Here is a 22883-nt window from a genome sequence, read left to right on the forward strand (position 1 = left end):
CTTTCCCTGCCCGAGACCGCTGAGCGCACCCCCTGCGTCTGCCGACGGGACGGGGCGGGGGCGGGGGCGGGCTGTCCACACGCAGGGCCCGCGCTGACCCGAGCACCGAGCCTGGGGCGGCCCCTGCTGCAGCAGCAGCCCGAGTTCCAGAAAGGGCCCTGAAGCGACATTTAGGACTAAGTTTCCCTTCTCCGAAACAGAGACACGGACACGCAGCCCCCCGCCACCGTCCAGTGTCCGCCTTATCTGACACCCACGCTTTGGGACAAAGAAGCTGAAGCCGACGTTTTTCGCCGACGTAACGAGCACTTTGTAAATCTGTTAGCTCCCCAGAAAACAAAGTGTCAAGTACAATCCACACCAGCCACCTACCACCGCACAGCACGCGCGCCACGGCCTGGCCTCGGAACCCACTCAGTCCCTCCCCGCGGGGGCAGGAGCTGCTCCACAGCAGGGCGCGCGGGACCGCCAGCCGCAGGGCGCGCAGGAGTGCGGGCGCCGGGCCGGGAGCGCCATCCGCACACCCACAGCCCCGCTTACAGCGCGTATCCCTGGAAGTGCGGCGGGCACCTCTGAGTTGTGCCCAGAAGGGAAGAGACGGGTCTCTTCCTCCCTGCCCCGTCCCACGTGGGGCCACCGCGCAGGTGAGAGCCCAGCGGCGGGGGAGCAGCAGCAGCAGGCCTGTGTGTGGTCTCGGCGCTGGGAGGGCGCGCTCACGGCCAGGATGCCCCCTCCTTCGCCCCACGCACTGAAGCCCTTCAAGTTCAACAGGGGCCCTGCCCTGGTTTGGAGAAGTGACCGCACACTCTCCTGCCAGCGAGTGCCCCCAGGGGCGGCAGGGCGACATGCGCAGCTCGGGGCAGGCTTTACACCGTTTGTGGGTAAGCGGTCATGAAAAAGAGGGCAAACAGCCAAGGGCCCCCTGGGGGTCAGGTCCCTCACTGACAGCCGTACAGGGTTCCACGGACTCTGCCTCAGGCGCAGAAGGCCAGGTCTGTGCGGCGCTGGAACCTTAGGGGACCTCCGGCGGCCTTGCGCACTCAGAGCCGCCGGGCCGATCGCGTCCTCTGTGAGACGGAGCAAGGCGGCTGCGGCAGACGGGGGTCTCTCGGGGTGGGAGCCCCGAGGCGGGGCACGCGGTCGAGGGGCCGTCTTTGCCACTTCTTCCTCTTGGTGATCTGCCAGAGCGGGTCTGGCAACCTTTGCCGTCCTGAGCTGAGTTTAGTTGTGTTTAGATTCGAGCTGAGTACCATTTTGTTTTGTCTTAAAGGCACGCATTTGAGTTGGGTTAAGAAGTAGTTTCATCAGTCGTAGCTGAGCTCCCGCAGAAACAGTGATGAAAATCAGACCTTCCGGAAGCAGAGAGAGTCACGAGGACGGGTGAGAGGCACACTTTCCCAGCTGCCCCAGTGTGCGCCTCGCACCCACGTCCTGGCCTGGGCACAGGGATTCCGGCGCAGTGTGCACCCTGCTGTGTCCCGTTCTTTAATCACAGGATTGAGTTGGGGACTGCACCTTGCCATCCCTAAATAAATTACACCCACCTGACGCCTTCCGTCAGCAGGTTGCAAGTTTATGACAGACTCCGACCTGCAACCTCACTGCCCTTTGACCCCAAATGGCTAAATTCCTGCTGATTCAACCGGGATGCTCAGTTCTTGTTGCCATTCCACTCACTCATCGGGAAAAATTAAAGGCAGACTGTCACGGTATGCCCGGGAATTATTAGGCCCTCTTCCTTTGAAACGGAGGTTTTCTTCTTCCTGAAGGACACTGGGCAGGCCAATGAAAGGCCTCACTCCTCCTTCAGCGTAACGTGCGGGTGTGACTCCCCAAAAACAACGGACTGCAGTGCCTTTTGTCCTGACCAGGGACGAGACTTCCAGATCCTGACGCCCGTGGAGCGGACACTCTCAGTGACCCCACGGAGCACACGGAGCCGTGGTGCAGGCGAGGCGGCAGCACCTCTATATCTTGTGCACAAAACAGTGTGCTCAATACAGTTGTAAAAAGATAAAAAGGGTAGAAAAATTAGAATCAAATTACTGTAATTTAGATGCAGCTGACACCTGTAAATTCCAGTTCCCTTTCCGTCCTTGATTGGCTTCAGTAATCCCTAAAATTACACAGATGTCCACATGCAGGTAAAAAATTAACCGATCAACTTACTGACTCTACACACACATCTGAACTTCTGAGGTGACGTGACAATTAAGATAAGATTGTCACTAACTTTAATTAGCTTCTCGCTGAATCAGGCTGAGGTACCGCTGTAACACCGAAGGGCACTGACGGTGAACAGCCGCGTGCTCTGTGAAGGCTGGAGTCGGCACAACGCCACCTTCATGTCCCTGGTCTCCCCTGCCAGCCTTACCTCCTGGCTTTATTCACACCGCTCCACTGGCTCGAATAATCGTGACTTTCAAACTTCTAATGCGTACGGCACGGGAGCCCTGCAGATCTTTAAGAAGGACATTCTATAAATGTTCGTTTTTGTTGTCTAAGATGTAGGAAGGTGACACACGTGCCATCAGGAAATCTGTCTTACTGAGGCTGGGCTCCTGGTCAGATGAAACTGAGCTCATGAAGAGGGTACAAAAGGCCTCCACCTCCAGGAAGGGTGCGCGCCCGCCCCCCGCCCCTGTCCTCTGGGTAACCCAGGGGAGGCATTCCAGCCGTTTCCGCAGGAATGGCCTCTTCTGCAGGGCAGCCCAGGGCCTGGGATAGGATGTCAGCGGTCCCGGCCGGGCATGCCACTACCTGTGTTCCGTGCGGAGTAACTGCCGGAAATAAACTATGTGCCTGGTCCGCTGGAAGTATTAGGGCTGCCTGCTTTCTGTCAACAAATCTTCAGTCCTCCCTCATTATCTCGTCTGAACAATGTCCAAAATTCCCGATGCAACAGCTTTTAGCAATTAAAAAAAAAAAAAAAAAGAGCAGGAAACTGCTAGAGTTATGGTTGAAACATGTGGAAAACCGGGGTACTGCCAAACAGGAAATATTCCTGCAATTCAGACGAAGCATCAAACGTGACACGGTTAGTTCCAATTTGCCATCGCTATAAAAACGCAGCACCTAAGGAGCAGTATAGCTCTTCCTGGGAAGAGCGTCGGCTGCACTACTGGCCACGTTAGACCAGCAGGAGCCCCACACCGGCTGTCCCACCCCCACACCTGCGGACCGTGGAAGCTGCAGGTGTGACCTTCACAAGGGCCGGCCGTGAGGGATGGCTTGCCAAGGCTGAACTGAACAGATGGCCTTGTGTTTCCTTCTAAATCTGCGGGTGACTCCGTGACTCCTAATTCCACATCACAACAGCCCGAACGTTCTCTCGAGGTGACCGGCGTCTCACGTGTGGGGCAGCTCCGTCTCCTCCCGCACGGAGTCGTGCAGAGCCCGCCGTGTGACCTCCACGCCCTTCCTGCTCCAGGGCATCATGCCCTCATCCCTCCTTTAAAACATCAGATAAAAATCCACACACCACCCAACTCCCTCCCTGAAAGTGGACAGTCTAGAGGCCCCGAGAGAAGGCTCCCACCCCGCCCCTGACGACTGCTGACCTGGTTCCGCGTCCGCAAAGCGTCCTCTTCCAGACACTTCACGTTTGGCTTCTTTCCCTTACACAGAGGTCATTGCCGGGGGACCAGGAGCTGGCACTGGGCTTCTTTTCATGGCCAAATAACATTCCACTGGGTGGACTGACATGTGGCTTATCCGCTCACCTAAACGTCCACGGGAGGCCGTTTGGGTGTTCATTTTGGGGGCTACTACAAATAATGTTACTAACATCTCAGCTTTGCCAGTGAGGGGGACCTTTGGGGGGGGGGGGCTACGAGCTGAGGAAGCTGGTGTCTCCCCCACAGCTCTTCCTGTCCCCGCAGCAGACACTGTCCTGCAGGGGTGCTCCTGCTGGCACTGCGCGCTGCAGCCGCAGGAAGGGCCCGAGGAAGGCCCGTTGGAGCGCCCCCGTTCCCGGGCGGGCTCTCTGTCCCGGGGCACAGTGTGGCTGGTGGTCCTTGAATCCCAGACCTGTTTCTGTTTGGGGGTCGCTGTCTAACTGTGGACCTTTGTTGGGGCGTGGAGACTGGGGTCCCCCAAGTTGCCAATTTGGTGACGTTATTCTTGGAGTGCACAGGGCCTTGATCACTGGAGCTTTGCAGTAAGGTTTGAAATTGGGAAGCGTGATGCCTCTCGACTTCTTTCATCTTTTTCAAGATGGTCTTGGCTATTTTGGGTCCCTTGAATTTCCATATGAATATTAAAGCTGAGATTTCAAAGACCGTATTGAATCCATAAGTCGACTTGGCAAGGACTGTGATCTTTAACAGTCACCTAATCCATGAAAATGAGACAGGTCTTCTTTAATTCCTTTCAGTAGTATTTTATGGTTTTCAGGGTACAAGTGTTAAAGTTAAAAAAAATTATTCCTAAGTATTTTATTTTTTTGATGCTATTTTAAATAGAACTGTTTTCTATTTAAAGAAGGAAATACAATCAAAATGATCAAGCCGGTGATTTTTATAAATGAAAATTAATGTTTTTATTTATATGGTAAAATCACTATATTTCCATCTGTTACTTAGATAGAGTGTTTTCTCCCTGCCTTCATCGCTCTGTACCTCCCAACTCACCCCTATTACTGGTCCCGGGCTCCTCCCTGCGGCTTCACCTGCTCAGCCACCACTCTGCGTACACACCTGGCACCTCTAAGGCCGCCCCCCTCCCCCAGGATCACCCTAAGCTCCAGCACAGACAAAACAGCAGCTCCCCACCAGCCAGCAGCCCGAGAGGGCTGTCCCCTGACCTCCTCCTTCCCGTCCCTGCGCCGCCGTAAGCTGTGGGAAAACCTGAACCAGGAGCCAGGCTGCACGAGGCCACGCCAGACAGTTCCTGTCTACATGAGGTGACTTCCCACGTCATCTTTTTAAACATTCTTGTTTATTCTATGACAGTTGTCCCAGTTCCTCCCCTCTGCCCGCCCCCCCAGCCTGCCCTGCTCCCAGTCAGTCCCCACACTGCTGCCCATGCCCGCGGGTCATTCATACGTGTTCTTTGACAAGTCCGCTCCCCTTCTTCCCACCAGCAGTCTGTTCCATGTTTTCCATACTGCCTTATACATGCATGCACTCATGTTTCCTGAAAGCCAATGCCGCCAAGTGCATGAACATAGAGGAAGAAAAAGGGACGGTGGCATTCAACAGGGGCGCAGTTTTATTTCTAAATGGTTTAGCTCTCAAAGCATCTCTGCCTGACAAGGTTTTAGGGCTAATTTTGGGAAGAAGGGTAGAATAAGCAAAATCATGGGGCAAGAGAAGTTAACAAACTGTGACGCTTTCTGAAATCAATTGAGCACATGTGACCAGCATTTAGAAAAAGTGGAAAACAAAGGAAGATGCTGCACGTAGCAGGGTGACTTTCCGTCTGGCGCCTGGGCCTCATGTTCAGACGCACGTGCCTCAATCGACACACACATCCGTGTGAGAGATCCCACGGCAACGCGTCTCTTACTGTGGGTGTGGTTCAAATGCTCGAGAGTCAGCAAGTGAACCGTCCAAGGACACAGATAACAAAGGACTTCTGTGAGGAGGGAGAGAAGCTGAGGATATATTTAACAACACATGAGGAAGCTTAAGGTGGGTGCTCTCCGACCACACTCGAGTCGATCTCGCGCCGGGCGCGTGGACCACAAGGGCTATGTGGCCTCTGTGGCCGTCTGTCTGAGCACCCTCGGGCCTCTGTTCCGCTCACACTGCGATCATCAGAACGCAGGCCTCAATGACGTGCTACTCTGGACTCTGCTCTGCGGGCCGTGTCACGGCGCTCCTGGGACCTGGCCGCCAGCTCCCCAGCACAAAGGAGCTGTGGCTGTGACCGAGCTTACGAACGGGTTCCCGCTAACCGTCTGGGGTGCACAGCCCTGGACGATGAAAGACAGTGCTTTTCAGAGGGAAGCGTAACGAGGAAACAGAGGGTGGAAAAGCCAGTCAGACCACTGAGCTTCCCACGTCAGTAACAGTCGTGACAATGCCCGTCTCACGCACAACACTAGCCCTGGGGAGGCTGGGGGTAGGGTGGGGAAGGGCGCACGAGAACTAGCTTTGCAACTTAGGAATAAACTATTTCAAAATAAGAGGTTATTAAGAATAATGAGGAATAAGGTGTTCTGTGACGTCCTAGGATCAGTGCCAACAGGGAAAGTTGAGATGACTTTACCATGGTGACTGCTTGTCACTCCGTCGCTACTGAGATAAACCAATTTCCAGCTAAATTCCCTTATTTCCAGTGAGACCGCTCAGCAGCACCTTTATTACTCCGCTTTCTTTCAACACTGGGCTTTGCTAAACTAAGCAGGGGCCGTCTATTATTCTCCCAAATCCTTTTACCTGTTTCTTTCCTCCCTTTAAAGTCGACAGAGAATTGGTCAAGGCTCTCAGAGGACACACCGAGTTTTAAGAGGGAGAACGAGTTAGAAAAAGTGGTTATGAAATAAATGTAAACCATCACTTGATTTATAGACCTCCACTGCTTTCATTGAAAGGACTCAGCACCATGAAAGGTTGTTTAGACTGTACTTCGGCTTAAGTGAAAAAAGTTATTGCTGAAATTGTATAAATCATTTCAAATATTGTTTGATTTTAGCTTTTAAGTGTCTGCGTTTTTCTAAATGTTCTGAGAAAGTCTGGTTCCCTTTTTACTCTCCATAAATCAGTCAGTATTTCAAAGCTTCCCTCAGACACAGAAAAATATACACACGCGGAAGGAAGAGCGATGGCCTCGTCCCCGAGTTAAGAACCTGAAGAGAAAGGACATCAAAGAGAGCAACTAATGGGGTGCTCACTCTTGCAGTGATTAAAAATATATAGTACAAAGCAAAATGTGTAAAAGACACCAAGATAAACGATTCCACCACGTCAGTAACCACATATGGTCACGGGGAGCAGTGGGAAGGCACAAACCCACCGCAGGGGATGTGAGCAGCCAGCTGAGCACTAGCACGAGCCCTGGGGCATCCGCCCGGGGCCCTTGGGGAGCCTGGGAATTCCCGTCCATCAGGAGCAAATTCCTTGTCTTTTCCTGCTCTTCCTCACCTTGTTTGCAGCTGATGAAATTATAGTTCCCACCCACTATTTTTATGACTTAAATATCCCCTTTCGATAATCACTTATTATGCTGGCAATAGTAACAGCAACACTCCCATCTGTTTTCGGTTCACTGCAGGCCAGTGCTCCCGGCAGGCATGGATCTCATTTGATCCTCACAGTGACCCTCTGGGTCACGACCTTACAGATGGAGATCGGAGGCTAAAGGCACAGCAGCCTCGGTCATCTGACTAGAGCTCTGGAATGCTCTCTCCTCGCAGACCCCACATGAGCCCTCCTTCAAACCCCAGGCCAAACCAGAAACACTCCAGTACAGCCTTAAACAGAACAAAGGTGCTTCAGGTTCAAGCCGCCGAACCAGCTGAAGACATGGAAACATAAATAGTGGAAAGGGGCAGAGGAAGATTAAGTATATGGGTTATGAGACACATTATATGTGTCCATATAAACACACAGATACGTCTGGAAAACCCCTTAAATCTGGTGAATAAATAGCAAATACAGTAAATGTACATTAAGAATATTAGCCACAAAAATCCACAAACTCAAGCACTTTCTATGCACGAGCGGTAATCAGCTAGAAAAAGGGGGAGGGATCTATATATATCTCCCTTTCACAACAGCGATGATAATAATAATAATCATAGTAATAACAGTCATCGACAGGAATACATTTAATAAGGTGAGTGAGGGACTTCTAACAACGTTCGAACCATAGACAGGGCCAGAAACAGAGGGATCAATGACACAGTGGGGCACACGCCTGCATCTGCATCACAAAGCAACCAACACTCAGCAAACAGGAAGCTCAGAGACACACCTTGTTCTGTATGACAACGCACCAGCTCACAGGGGTGGCCTTTTCAGACCAGTGGAGAAAAACCAACTAGAAAAACTAAAGCTGGTTCTAAATCTCACACCTTATACCACCATGAACTTCAATAATCAAAGATTAAAAGTTAAAAAAAACATGAGGGTCCTGGAAGAAAAGATGGGCAGTGTTTTCAGTACTCTTAAGGTTAGGAAGTTCCTTTTAAGCAGAGCAGGAAACTGGATGTCCGGCAGATGTAACAAAATATAATCACTAGAACTGCCAAGCCAACTAACAAAAATAAAACTCTCTGAATGTTAAACAATCGTGAAGGGCTAACATCCCCATAAAAATCAGGAACAAAAAAAGTTCTCTTCAGTCTGCTTTCAAAAGACCCAATCACACTACCTACGACTTTGTATCTGTTTTCCCCTAGCCCGATTTTAAGACTTCTCTGTGAACGTTAATAGCTGCACGTGATTTCATCATGTGAACTACGTCAGTCAGGACGCGCTGAGTGACGACGCAGCAACACAAACCCTAACCTCTCTGTGGGCAGACGGGGAAGACCCGTTCCTGGAGAAGATGGCCCACCCGGGTCTGCAGGCTCTGTCACCAGCACGCAGGCGCTCAGGACCTCAGGGCAGCCTCCGCCGCGGAGGGGAGCTCCCTGGCTGCGGGCCCGAGGAAAGGAGATGGGGATCCCTATGCAGGAGCTCTCGAAGGCCTGCCTCGGGTCCATTTTGGGGGTCCTGTTAGGTCACACGGCCACAGCTAAGTGCAGGGAGCAAGCGCAGAAATGCGTCTCCACCAGGGGCAGAGCTGGCAGATGTCAGTGGACCAGCATGACCTACCTCGGAGCAGTGACTGTCACCTGGCACGCCGCCAGGGTGTGCCAAGCACGCGGCACCGGCTGCACCGTCAGGGGCGCTGCCTCTCTTCCCTGAGACTCGCCAACGAGAAAAGGACAAGAGCCAGCGCAGCAACAGCTGCTGGTGTGAACGAATCAAAGTTACATCTATTTCTTCAGATCGCAAAAAATATAGTTTTTCGGCGTGTCACAGGTTTTTAGGAATTAGTGTACGTGTGCCTGCGATGAAGAAGGTTGAACATCGCTGCCTTAAATCGCCAGAGGAAAAGCTTCCTAAAATATAAACAGCTTAAAATCTAAAAGATACACGCGGATCACTTAAAACACAAAGGTTACTCGGTAAAGAGCGTCTCGTGTCCTGGGTTTTTGTCTCACTGTAGCGAGCCTGTGCGACTTGGCAGGCCAAGGAGGAAAGCGAAAACCGCACTGCTTCTGACCACCAGGACGAGGCGAGCGTGGGCGCTTTTTTATAAAAGCAGCCGGGTCATCTCATCATACCCTCGTGTTTCAAGTCAGTGCGCGCTGGAGCTGCAGCTGTCCCCCAGACTGAAACCATATAAATTTTTAGAAAATGAGTCAATCCTGAGATTAAAGTTTCAATTTATAACACTTCTGTGTTTTAGTTACAAAGTCATAAATAAATCTAGCATGACAGGGAAGGTAAATATTTTCTCAGTTGTTTATGTAGCCGAAGAGGAAAGGAATTTAACATGCAGTTAACCACTTAGGGTTTCCGAGATAGTCGCCATATGGTTGCATTTAAGATAAAGAGAAATTATTGTTTTGTTTAATCTAACGTTTGCTTAGCAACCTCCCATCAGGCAACCTGGCAGCACCTCCTCCTCATGGGAGAGCCTTCCATCCCAGTGGGGACTGGGACGAAATGCAACTTCTTCCCCAAGACAAAAAAATGAAACAAAAAACTAACTAACTAACCAAACAGAAGGGAGGAGGATTATTAAATAACTTAAAATGAATTATCTAGAGAGAGAACAATGAACTTTTAACGATGCTGTGGCTCTAGTTCTGTTATTCAGCAGATAGGGTTTCTTCCCACACATTAAAGACAGTGACCCCTGCGCCGTTCTTTAAGCCAGCAGCGGTCCGAGGCGGACCTCAGGTTTTCGTAGACAGACTCCCACACAAGTGTGGTTTCTCTCACTGGCCGGATGGCCTGACTTTAAAAATAACGAATGCAGACATAAAATCTGACTGCCATTTTAATCTTGATGGTAGAAATAATTTTATAGATAAGTGTTTCTTATCTTAGTGTTTTATAAATTATGATAAAGCTGAAGCTTTTAAAATAAAGTCAACACGACGCTACAGAAGGTCAATAAGCTGAGATACAACTTTCTATTAGTAAGTGAACTACAGTGATCAAATACCCAATGAAAAGCTTTGACGTCGACGCTTCAAATTAAAAATATGAAAACATAATATTTAATCTCCTTCAATGTACCGACGCCAGAGAGCTACATGGATTTACATACATGCACTCACATGTGTACTTTGAAGAAGTTCTTCAGAATTGACTATCAAGTAAACAGGAAAGAAAGTAAACTCTAGGAGCAATAAATCAAAGTCAAAACACCCAAACTGTGTGCTGCAGTGTATTTCCTTACGGCGGGCGTTTTTATTTTTCTTCTCTCCGGACTATTACCGACGAGACTCCATATGGTAAAGTAAATACGGCCAGAGCGCTCCCAGAGCCCCGGCCCACTCTCTCATTACCCGGACGGCCCTCCCTGCCCCTCCCCGGCTCGCGGTTCGAGGTCTGTTTGAAAGGTGATCTGGGATGAGCGCACTACAAAAACAGCTGGGTTTACTCGTGGGTGCCCTCCATCTGCCGGCCGTAAATTAGTGGTTCCTTTCCTTTGCACATGGAATCAGGACATCAGCAACGTCAGCTTAAGAATCTGCTCTCAAATCCCAGCGATGCCAGCATGAGCGGCCCTCCAAAGCATCCACGCTGTGTGCTGAAGGTCACGTTCAGTCCGTTGTTCGGGAGCACCCACGTTGTGTGCTGAAGGTCACGTTCACTCCGTTGTTCGGGAACGCAGAACACACACCCCAAATAAACGTGGCGTAAGTGACGCTTCAAGCCACCCCCGCCCAGTCAGCGCAGCCCTGAAAGAGCCGTCAGGAGCAGAGCCTTCTACTGTTGTAACTGTAGTCGTAGAAACAGAAGAGAAAGTCCTACGTCTAAAATCTGTTTTCTAGCCCTGGCTGCGTGGCTCAGTGGATTGAGCATCGGCCTGCGAGCCAAGTGTCTCTGGTTCGATTCCCAGTCAGGGCACATGACTCGGCTGCACGTCAGGTCCCCAGTTGGGGGCACGAGTGAGAGGCAACCACACAGTAAAAAAATAAAAATAAAATAAAATCTGTTTTCTGCTTGCACCTGAAAAAAAGCTGCTCCAATGACAAGGCCTCCAACCGCACTGGCTGGTTCAGCGGGTACCCATCGCTTAAATGTTCCTGGGGGGGTCCCCCGGGTTCTGACCCCGCCAGCTCGCCCGTTCCACGCTGCCGCGACCCTGGGAGTCTCTCTCGAGGAGAACTGCGCCCTGATGGCCACAGCTCCAGCCTCAGTCTGCGTTCCAGGCTGCCAGCTGCTGACCCGACGGTCTCTCGTCACCTCCAGCTAAACTCATTCATCCCTGTTGCTCCCCTCTCCCCATAAAGCTGCCGCCCCTCCCATGAGCCACCTCTCACCGAATGCCGCCCCGACCCCAGGAGGAGGAGGAAGGAGGAGGAGGAAGGAGGCCGAGGCCTGGCGACAGCACAGAGGCCCCTCTTTCTGTCCCGAATTCTTCAGGGAAGAAGACTCCCTCTGGAATGAAAATCTCGGCTCCCAGCACATCCTTGTGTTGGCTGTTCCGGCATCAGAACGTCCTCGTCTTCTCCAATTTCCGCGTCCAGTCCCTCTGCCCACAGCTCAAAGCAATGAGGGGCTCGAGGAATAGCTACTTAATAACGAGCATCTCACAGACAACCATTTCTAATGGAGGCCCCTGAGGGCCAGGGGTGTGCTGGGTATGCACTGGATATAATACATGTTATTACACAATACATAAGTTATTGAAAATAGTCTTTGTTATGTAGAATATAAATAACACAACTGAATGAATGTTTACGAATATATAAGCTTGGATTCGAACACAGTTTTCTTTATGCTAAATAACAAGCCAAAGCCGGTCTGCTGATATGTCTGAGTACCGTTAGCTCAGTTTTCAGCTGTCTGTTCTAATCAGAGGCTGTGCTATAGACAGAGAGTCACGCCTCTAAGGTAGGCCACAGTGTCACCTCTGCATCGTCACAGATCACAGAGGCCGGCCTGCAGCTGCCGCCCCCGAGCCGGCTGTGGCCAGTCGGGCGTGCTCCCGGTGCGCCCCCAGCGCGCGCCCTTCCCACAGGGCACAGGCCACGTAACCCTGTCCCCTACCTGCGGGCCGTGCCACTCGGAAGCAGTGTGACACCGTGTCACCGTGGCAGGTCACTGCTGGGCACAGAAACGAAGCGCGAACGGGGAGCACACATGTTCCCAACGGCATGCCCGCCTTTCCCGGTCTTCGCTGAGGTTTGTGGTGACGAGACCGATGACCAGACGGCAGCACGCCCTTCGGTCCCGGAAATCGCTTTCCTAAAAAGCTCTGTTATTTGACAGTTATGGATGGACAAGGAAGACACCTCCCCAGACCTCGCTGTGGAGTCTGCAGGAGGGAAAGGTCTCCACGGCTCGGGACTCCTTTTCGGTGCACATCCCTGTTTCAAGTCAAGGTGCGTAAGTGACAGAAAGGGTCTCCCAGGCATCGAGACTTATTCCGAGAGCGCTGTGACTCCCAGAGCAGCCGCGTGACAGACACGGCTTTACCACCAGTTCACAGGCCTACGAAGCCTCGTTTAAACCCTGAAATACGACGGCCTCGCCGACAAATCTCCAAGACCGCAGTCTGTCAGCACTCAGCGGCTCATGGTTTGGACCTGAAACCTGTATAGGGCAGACCCGCAGGACTATCAGGCTCGAGAAAGGTGTCATCCCAGACCCCAGAGAGGACGGTCTCTCAGCCGCTTCAGACAGACGAGTCCCAACGTAAAGATATAAACCCGGACTACGACACAAATAAAAACTCAGTGTTTTCTACTCCAATTAAAAGTGGGGGAATGAGCAGTCATTTAGAAATACTCTAAGGAGAAGACATGGTCACTCACATAAAAACAAACAGAACACTCATTATGCCCTACACAGAAGCGGTTACAACGGGAGACGAGCCCGCTGGCACGGGTTATAGAACTGCCCTCTGTTCCCAGCTGAGCAGGAGCTCTGGGATTTCTACCATCAAACTACTGTTGGGTGAAACAGCAAAAAAAAGGACAAATTAAACTCCTCTATGTACTACACAGAGTGACCTAGCACTCACATAAATATTAACAAATTGCTGACCCAGGAGGGCTATCTATTCACTTAGAAATAAGCATGAATTATTTAATGTGGAATATGGAGCGGAATGGCCCTGTTCGGTCATACGATACTCTAATTGCGGAATGATACACTTAGCGGTGTGTGGACGAAGGCTCCCCGGGTGACGGTTTGGGAACACAGCACAGTGCACACCGGGAGGTGGCCTGCAGCCAAGAAGCGTCCGGCGTCACTGAAACACCGCCGACGGGACGCCCGATTCCCCGGGCGGGTCACGAACGCGCTTAGAGAAACACTAATGTAGACACGCGTCTAAATCTATACAATCATCGTCTAGAAGTTCAGAGCACATCACGGACACAGAACCTGTACAGACTCTGTAAACATTCTGAACACGTCGTATGTGTGTTATATTTTCCTGTTCTCATTGTTTACAAGAGGGAATAACATGCTGCCCTCGAGGGAAGCAATTTCTGGAGCTGTATAGGAGGAACACTGTCCCTCTCTTGGTCTGCAGGGAAGAGCTTCCCAGTTCCCCCCTGCGCAGTCCTCCTGCTGAAGGCCACGCGGCCGCTCTCGGTCCGCCCTGCCGGCCTCCCCGACCGCACCTTTCCACGCTGCCCTCCGGCCCACCGCGTCTGTCCTTCCCCACTGCCACTGTCCCCGCTCAAGCCACCGCCAGGGCCTGCCCGCAGCCCGAATAGCTGGCCTTCCGAGCGGTCTCCCTGACTCCACTCTGTACCCCACACGCTGCCGCCAGACAACCTGTTAACATTTAGACATGTTTTCTACATGCCAAGAAAATATTTCTGCTCATACAGTAGAATGGCAAAATTATCAACTTAGGAAATAAAATATTTCTAAGACTTCTGTGGTCCTGGTCCTCATTCCAGAGGTAAGCACTGTCTGAGTTTTATGGTTACTATTTCTTCACTTTTCCCTATAGTTTTACTACATATGTACATATCTATGGTCCCTGGCTGGTTTGGCTCAGTGGATTGAGCGTCAGCCTGCGAGCTAAGTGTCGCTGGTTCGATCTTCCAGTCAGGGCACATCAGAGAAGGAAAACTCTGACTCCAAAAAACCTCCGCTGCCTTGCGGCATACCTCTTCAGGGGAAAGGCTAAGGGAGTAAACCCCGACAGAAAATCCGGAGCCGGAGTCCCTAAGGCGGTTTGACGTTGTAGTCAACACCGGCAACTCCTGCGGCGCACCTGAAGCCAAGCTGTATTGACTCCGTCTTTCCCTTGGACCCTTCAGCTGCGAAGAGAGGGGGGGTCTGCTGCATGGGCAACAGCAGACCCTCCATATCACCCTGCCCAGGCTCTGTAGCTTCAGCTTCACTGGAGAGGACACTCCAGCGTCATCGCAAGATGTCGATTCAACACGGGAGGAGACAGATACCGTGTCACTCCCGAGTTGGACTGCACAGCCATTCTCGGCGGTGCAGATAGACTCTTAAGAAGCTACACCATCGTCTCTCGAGACGGACGGCTGCCGCCGCCGCCGACATATCTATGATAATGTACTGCGAGGTTTTCGAAAATTTGGAATTCTATTATAAATGTACATAGCTGAATTCTTCTAAAACTCACTTCTCCTACTCTACAACAGGCCTGTTAAGCTTATCCTCTGTGTTCCTCAGCTCCGACCGCCGGATCGGGTTCTGCAAGCTGAATGTGCCACAGATTCTTTGTCCGTTTTCCTGTCTCTCTGGTTCTTCTCAGAATCCCCCCTCCCTTCTCCCCACTTGCAAACAGCGCTGGTGTAAACCTTCCTGCTCTTAGTGCTGGGCACGAAACCTCAGCCCTCCCTCCAGGTTCTATCCGGGAGCAGCGCTGCAGGTCCTCAGTGATGTCCACCTTCAAGTTCGATGCCCTCTTGTTTCCAAAGTGCGGACGCCAGGTGGGCAGCCCTGCCCACAGGTGTCCGAGGGCCCGCGGGCACTGTCAAGGGCTTCTATTTCTCGCCACGTTGGTGAGCGCAAACGGGAATCCCAAAGAGGCTTCAATCAAGGCTCCCGGATTCACGCTGAGGTCATTTTATACAGCTCTTTGCATGTCCCTGTCTTCTGCACTTAAAAATACGCCTCTTTAATGATGGTCCATTTTGTTATGTTGTTTTAACTAAATAACATAGAAATAAGGAAGTGCAAAACTGTCCTTTCCCTGCGGTATGTGCTGACAATACCACTGCTGGCCTGCAGCCTTTCACAATTTTTCCATGTTTTTGATGAACAGCAGATAGAAATTTTAATGCAGTTGAGTTTATCAGCCCTTTGTTTGACGGTTGTTTTTTGCATGTTGCATGGCATTATCCTACCATTAAAAAACCCTTTCTCCGTCCACACCCCTACAGTGCCATTCAGCTTATGTTCAAGGGCCCGTGAATGGGCTGAGGCTGCTTTTGGGTTCTGCGTCCTGTCCTGTTTTTCTCCCCGTCTGCCCGCACCCAGGGCTACGCGGCCGTCGGGTCTGCAGCTGGGCTAAATGCTACCCCTGACGTGGCACGTCAACGAGGCGTGGCAGGTCTTCAACACCGCCACGCGCCTTCCTGGCTGTGCCCTCCCCTACACGTTCCACAGCAGACTTGTGAGATGCAGACAAATAAACGGGGTGACATTACGTGAAATGTACAGATTAACTGCAGCGAACAGGTATCTTTTTGATATTAAATCTTCCAATCTGTATTTACGGTTCAGTTCTTCGTTGATTTTGCATTCCGGAAGTAAAGGCAACTCACTTGTTCTCCTTAGATTTTGTTTTCAGTAGGTACCTCTACCTACTAAATAATAATGATATCCTTATTGCATAACAGCTTTAAATTTGTTTTGTTTGTTTCTGGTAAACAAAGATGAAATTAATCTTTATACAATGATTATCCAAAGAAAGTTGCTAACCTCTCATTAATTTTAGTAATTTACCTGTAGATACTTCTTTACTCAGCAAGCAACATATTATCTGCAAATAATAACAGTTATTTTTTTCCTTCCCAATGCTTGTATCCTTTCTTTTCCTTGTCTGACCACTCTGATGAATGTTGCAATGAAAAAAGTCCAGTAATCATCCTGGTCTTATTTATTTTTATAGGCTTAACGATCTCCTGACAAATGGATAAAGAAATGCAGCAGTTTCTAAGTAGAAACAACAGAATAGCTGTGTAAATCCAAACTCTCAGACATCAATAGCCTCAGAAGAACGCCTTTCTTCTCTGAACGTAACTGCTTCTTCTACAAAACAGTCTGCGCAGAGCTATGGCTGCTGACCATCAACGGTGAAGCTAATCCCAGTAAAAAGATAAATGTTTGTATTTTCTCAAAAAGAACTAGGGCAAGAAACTAGTGGACGCAATAAGACCACCCTTTTAAATTTAAAACAATTTACTGGCAGTTGATTTAGACTTTGGTTGCCACCGTTACCTTATCTTTGTATATTTAATTATTATGCGGAAAAAACCTGGATAGTAAGGAAGTTTTACTTGTCTTCTCAAAAAAGGGAGCAATAAATCATTATAAGACTTAAGATGGAGAGAGGCAGGGAGCAGGCAACTCTGTCGAGTTCAAGTTTGCAGCTTTAGGAAGCATCCTAGTTCCTCTAGTTTTGGACTTTCTATGATTTTACCACTTACTGCTCATGGAGCTCAAGTCACAACCATTTGATTTCTGGTGTCCTTGTTCGTGTCTCCCCCACCCCTGCCGTTGGATCTCTCCCTCCCTCTCTCCCTCCCTCTCTCCCTCCCTCTCATTTCTTCATTTGTTTTGTTTTCTAAACATCCCACATGGAAGTGATGTCACACAGCGTATTTGCCTTTCTCTGATCTGACTTTTTTAACTTCCATAATATACCCTCTCGGTCCATCTGTTTTGTCGTAAATGGCAGGGCTGCCTTCTTCTTTACGGATGGATCATCGTCCGTTCTATATACCCACTACGTTTTCTCCGTTCGCTCGTCTGCCATGGACATCCAGCTTGCGTCCACGTCTTGACTACGGCCAGTAAGGCAACGATCGTTCGTTACAGGTGTACATGTCTGTTTGAATTAGCGATTTTCTTTTCTTCAGATAAATATCCCGAAGTGGGATTGCTGGGTCAGATGACATCTGTCTTTAATTTTTTGAGGAATCTCAATCCTATTTTTCATAGTGGCTGCACTAATTTACAATCCCACCAACAGTGCACGAGGCTCCCTTTTCTCCATATCCTTGCCAGCATTTGTTATTTTTTGAGTTAATAATGAAAGTCATTCTGACAGGTGTGAGGTGATATTTCATTGTGGTTTTAATTTGCATCTCCCTGATGACTAGCAATATTGAGCAACTTTGTATATGTCTGGTGGCCATCTGTATGTGCTCTTTAGAGAAACGTCTATTCAGGTCCTCTGCCCATTTTTTAATTGGATTTCTTTGGTGTTACGTTGTATGTGTTCCTTATATATTTCAGATATTAACCCCTTATCAGATGTATCATTGGTGAATATCTTCTCCCATTCGGCAGGTTGTCTTTTTTATTTTGTTGATGGTTTCCTTTGCTGTGCAAAAATTCCTCAGCTTGAAGTAGTCCCGTATGTTAATTTTGGCTTTTGCTGCCTTTGCCCAAGAAGACATAACCGAAAAGATACCGCCAAGGGCAATGTCAAAGAATTCATGGCCTATGTTTTCTTCCAAGAGTTTTATGGTTTCTGGTCTTACATTTAAGTCTTCAATCCATCTTGAGATTGTCTTTGTACATGGTGTAAGAAAGTGATCCAACTGCATTTTTTTTTGCATGTATCTGGGTAGTTTTCCCAATACCACCTACTGATGAGACGGTCTCTGCCCTACTGTATTTCCATTCCTCCTCTGTCAGGCACTGGCTGACATATAAGTAAGAATTTATTTCCAGGGTCTCAACTCTATTCCATTGAACTAGCTACCTGTTTTTATGTCGGTACTATACTGTTTCCATTATTGTAGCTTTACAGTACAGTTTGGAATCAGGGAGCATGAGTGATACCCTCTACTTAGTTCTTATTCAAGATTTCTTTGGCTATTCAAGGCCTGTTGTGGCTCCATATAAACTTTAAGGTTAGTTGTTCTAATTCTGAGAAGAACGTCATTGGCATTTTAACAGGAACTGCATTCCATCTGTAAACTACATTAGGTAGTAGGGCTATTTTACCAATATTATTTTTCTAGTCAAAGAGCAAGGTATATCCTTCCATTTATTTGTATTTTCTTCAATGTCTTATAATTTTCGCATTACAGGTCTTCCTCACTTCTTTGGTTAAATTTATTCCTTGGTACTGCATGTTTTTGAGGCAACTGTAAACAGGACTGTTTTCTTAGTTCTCCTTCTGGCTGTTCCTTACTGGTGTCCAGGAATACAACAGGTTTCTGTGTACTGATTCTGTCGCCTGCAACATTTCTGAATTCATTTCTTAGTTTTAAAAGAGGTTTTGGTAGAGTCTTCAGGGTTTTCTATATATATAGTATCATGTCATTTGCAAATAATAAGCATTCTTCCTGTCCAGTTTGGATGCCTTTTGCCTTTTCCTTCTCTGACTGCTATGGCTAAGATGTCCAGTGCTTTGCTGAACAGAAGTGGTGAGAGTGGGCATCCTTGTCGTGTTCCTGATCCGAGAGCCAAAGCTTTCAGCTTTCCTCTACTGAGTGTAGTTTCAGCGATGGGTTTCTCATAAATAACCTTAATTTGCTGAGATATGTTACTTCTATATCCACTCTGTGGAGAGTTTTTATGATACAAGAATGTTGAACTTTGTCAAATGCTCTTTCTGGATCTGTTGAGATGCTCATATGGTTTCATCCTTACTCTGTTGCTGTGATGTGTCTCTTTGAGCTACAGATGCTGAGCCATGCCTGCATCACTGGGATGAGTTCCTCTAGGTCACGGTGTGTCATCTTCTTATTCTATTGTTAAATCTGATTTGCTAATATTTGGTTGAGAATTTTTGTATCTATGTTCATCAAGGATATTGGCCTGTGAAAATTTTTTTTTAAATTTCTTTGTCTGGTTTAGGTATCAGAGTAATGCTGATTTTGTAGAATGAGTTTAGAAGTATTCCTTCCTTTTCAATATTTTGAAATAGTTTAAGAAGAACAGGCATTAATTCTTTGAATGTTTGGTATAATTCATCTGTGAAGTAATCTGGAGCCCTGGACGTCAATTTGTTGGGAGTTTTGATTATTGCTTCGATTTTATTGCTAGTAATTAGTCTGTTTAGAATTTCTTTTTCTTCCTGGTTCAGTGTTCTAGAAATTTATCCATTTATTCTATCTAGATGGTCACATTTATAATATTCATCAATGATTCTTTGTAGTCTGTGCCATCAGTTATAACTTCTTCTTAATTTATACTTCTAATTATTGGGCACTCTCTTTTTTTCTTAATGGGCTTGGCCCAAGTTCTGTCAATATGTTTATCTAGTCAAAGGCCTAGTTCCTAGTTTTATTGATCTTTTCTATTGTTTTTTACATTTCTATTTCATTTATTTCCACTTTGATCTTAACTATCTTCTTCCTTCTGTTTATTTTGTTTTTTGTTTTTATTTTTCTCTTTCTAATTCCTTTAGGTACAGGGTTAGTGTTTATTTGGGATTTTTCTTGTTTCTTGAGGTTGACCTGAGAATTTTCCTCCAGAACTGCTCTCGCTGCATCCCATAAATTTTGAAAAGCTGTGCTTTCATTTTCATTTGTTTCAAGATAGTTTTTGATCTTCTGGTTGATCCACTGGTTGTCCAGTAGCATCTTATTAAGCTTCCATGTATTTGACTTTCTTGGTTGATTCCTAGTTTCATGCCATTGTGGTTGGAAAAGAATATATGATTTCCATACTTTTGAATTTATTGAGGCTTCTTTTGTGTCCTAATATGTAATATACATTGGAAAATGTGCCACATATATGTGGGAAAAAAATGTACTCTGAAGTTTTTGAATGACATGTTCTACAAAGTATTAAGTTGATCTGGTCTAATATGACATTTAAGGCCATTATTTCCTTATTAATTTTCTGTCTGGTTGATCTATCCCCATTGAAGTGAGCAGGTGTTCAAATCCTCTACTATTCTTTTATTATTATGGAATTCTCCCTTTATGTCCATTAATAATTGCTTTATAAGTCACACTCATTTTAAAGCTAAGCAAACAAGCAAACTGCAAAACAAGCACAGAAGCGTGTGAATCATGCAGCGCTCTCTAAATTGGATATGCTATTAAAATCCAGGCAGTTGTCACGATTTATTCTACGCATGAACAGTTAGCTTATTCTTTGTACCGATTTTCACTAATACAGATAACCCAGCTTAATATTAACAGCACGTGCCATCAGAACGATGAATTGCACGCCGGGCCAGGAAGGGGTATGAAGTGCGATCAGCGTTCTCTGAGGACTCGGCTCTGAGACAACCGGGCATCGTGGGCAGGGGTGTCGTGAGGGTAAAGCACCTGCTACGTCACGCGCCTGGCACACCTGAACCACTCCCACGCAGGCCTGGGTGTCGGGACCTGCCGGCCTAGGGCCTGGCGTTCACCCTCCAGCACCGCATGGGCGGTGCCCACGGGTAACAGACGGCCGTCACTGGCGTGGCACCTTCCAGTTCACAGGCTCCGTTTCCCCTCGCTCTGCTTCTGCTGGCTTGGCTGCACTGGGAGGCGACCCTGGCCCTGCTGGCAGCCGTGACGCCACTCAGCCAGCGCGGCCTGCCTGCGAACGCCGCAAGCACGGAGGGAAGAGCTGAGCCGCGGAAGGAAAGACAGACACTCCCAACAATGTTTGGTGAGAACTGACTAGATCCGGCCGAACGGAAACCAGGTCTCTATCTGCACCTTCCACTGAGGAGACTCACGAAATTTGCTTTTCTGCTAAAGCCGCTACGAGGTGGGTTTCCATCGCTCGCCGGTGCGAGTCCCGAGGGACATGAAGGTCTGTCCCGTTGCTAACTGCACCAGCCAGCGCTCGGTCCCCCAGACCGGCTTCTCTAGAGGACACTGAGCACCGGGAAAGCACGACCTTAGAGGCTGGTTTTGGGTCCCTACAAATCACGTACTGAGTGATCTTGGATAAGACAGCCAATGTGTGTGAGCCAGAACATGAGCCCAAAATACAGGGATACTAATTTATAGGCTGATCTGAGGCTTAAATTATTTTTTTACGAAGTGGTTAGGGTCTGGCACCTAGTATTCAATAAATGGCAGCAATACCCTTGCCTTCTTTCCTGACAGAGCACTAAGTGAGATACGTAAAACTTCTATTGCAATCCCGATACAAATAAGGCATGCAATAAATGTCAGGTCTCTTCGCAAGGAGAATGACTAGGGATTGATCATCATGTCATCTCATGTGGCTAACATTTTCCGCATGAGAGAAAAACAATGAAAACGCGCACGGGCTGATGCAACGACCTCTGTCACCCCACTTTCTCAGGAACCTGGAGGAAACCCAGCCACGCAAGTGCAGGCCTGGAGACGCTGAGGCAGCCAGGCCATTCCGAGCACTGGCCCCGCGTGAAACCTCGGTATGAGTGTGAGGACCCCAAGTTCCATGAGGGGCGAGGCGGTCCCAGCCCGCCCGCTGCTGACGGACACACCGGCAGAACCGCGGGGCGGCGCACGGGGGGCGGGGGGCGCACTCACCGTGGGGGCCACATAGGGCAGGCCGTAGAGCCGCTCCTGGGTCTCCTGCAGCAGCGCCGTGGTGGACCCGCGCAGGGGGTGCTGCCCGTGGTAGATCTGGTCCAGCGCCGCGTAGAAGACCTGGGTGGGGGACACAGACAGAGGACGCCTGTCAGCTGGGCTGCCCACCCTCACTCCTAAGACGTGTCTGACCCGAGAGGCCCTCCCCGTTCCGGACCAGTAATCTTAAATCGCAGCCGAAAGCACCCACAAACGCAGGTATGCGTGGCCCGAGATGTGTTCCGTCCGACACCTGAGACTTCGCCAGTAAGGAAAAGGAAAGCGCTCAGCCTTTCACGATTAAAGATAGTTAAAATTTTTTGAATTTTATGTGTCAGGTACTCTTTACATATAACGCAGCAAGTTTAAATTTGTGACGACAAAACTGAAATTTTGCCTCTCTCTAGAAAGGCAATAAATATGGTTGGAAATATAAAAAAATAAAATTGCAACTGCGACCCCACAACCTAACAACTCCTGTACGTTTTAAACGAGAGAAAGGAAGTGGCGAGGGCCCCAGCTTTGGAAGGAGAGCTGGAAGGGGGTCGTAGGGGCAGCAGCGAGGAGAGGAACAGCCACCTGGGTCTGGTGAAGACAGACGTTACGAAGAACTCGGGTGCGGCAGCCGCAGAGCCCGCCGGGAGGGCCACGCCAGTCCCCACGCTGGGTGCCGGCCGTGCAGGGCGGTCCGGGCCTCAGGGGGTGACCGGGGGAGGGGGCTCACTCGCCTCTGAGCAGAGAACACAGGCCATGGAAACATCAGAGGAGGATAAAGCGTTCGAGAAGGTTTAAATGGGAAGTTGGCTGCTTACAAAGCTCTGGAAACAAAATTCTGCACAAAATGGAAGTCAAAATAAAATGCTTCTGAGCTGACCACTAGCACTGTTTGGCGCTCACCAGAAATACGGAGAAAACGCTTTCTCTTAAAGGAAAACTTCTCATGTGCAGTTCTGATTCTGGTAGGTATCTTTCTGACCCAGAAATGGAATTTGCAGAGAATGTGCAGCTGTTGACTTCA

At 48.9% G+C, this 22883-nt stretch overlaps 1 protein-coding gene across 1 annotated transcript in view; it reads right to left on the reverse strand.

Annotated features, from left to right (window-relative positions):
• MIPEP (mitochondrial intermediate peptidase) overlaps positions 1-22883 on the reverse strand; it is a 96910-nt gene that overhangs the window by 23908 nt on the left and 50119 nt on the right. The window contains exon 16 of the mRNA XM_090258723.1: positions 21827-21946. Coding sequence (XP_090114849.1) covers positions 21827-21946 — 120 coding nt within the window. The remainder of the gene's footprint in view (positions 1-21826; positions 21947-22883) is intronic.

The sequence above is a fragment of the Furipterus horrens genome, unplaced genomic scaffold, assembly GCF_987537825.1.
Source record: "Furipterus horrens unplaced genomic scaffold, mFurHor1.1.pri manual_scaffold_12, whole genome shotgun sequence".
Lineage (NCBI taxonomy): Eukaryota > Metazoa > Chordata > Mammalia > Chiroptera > Furipteridae > Furipterus > Furipterus horrens.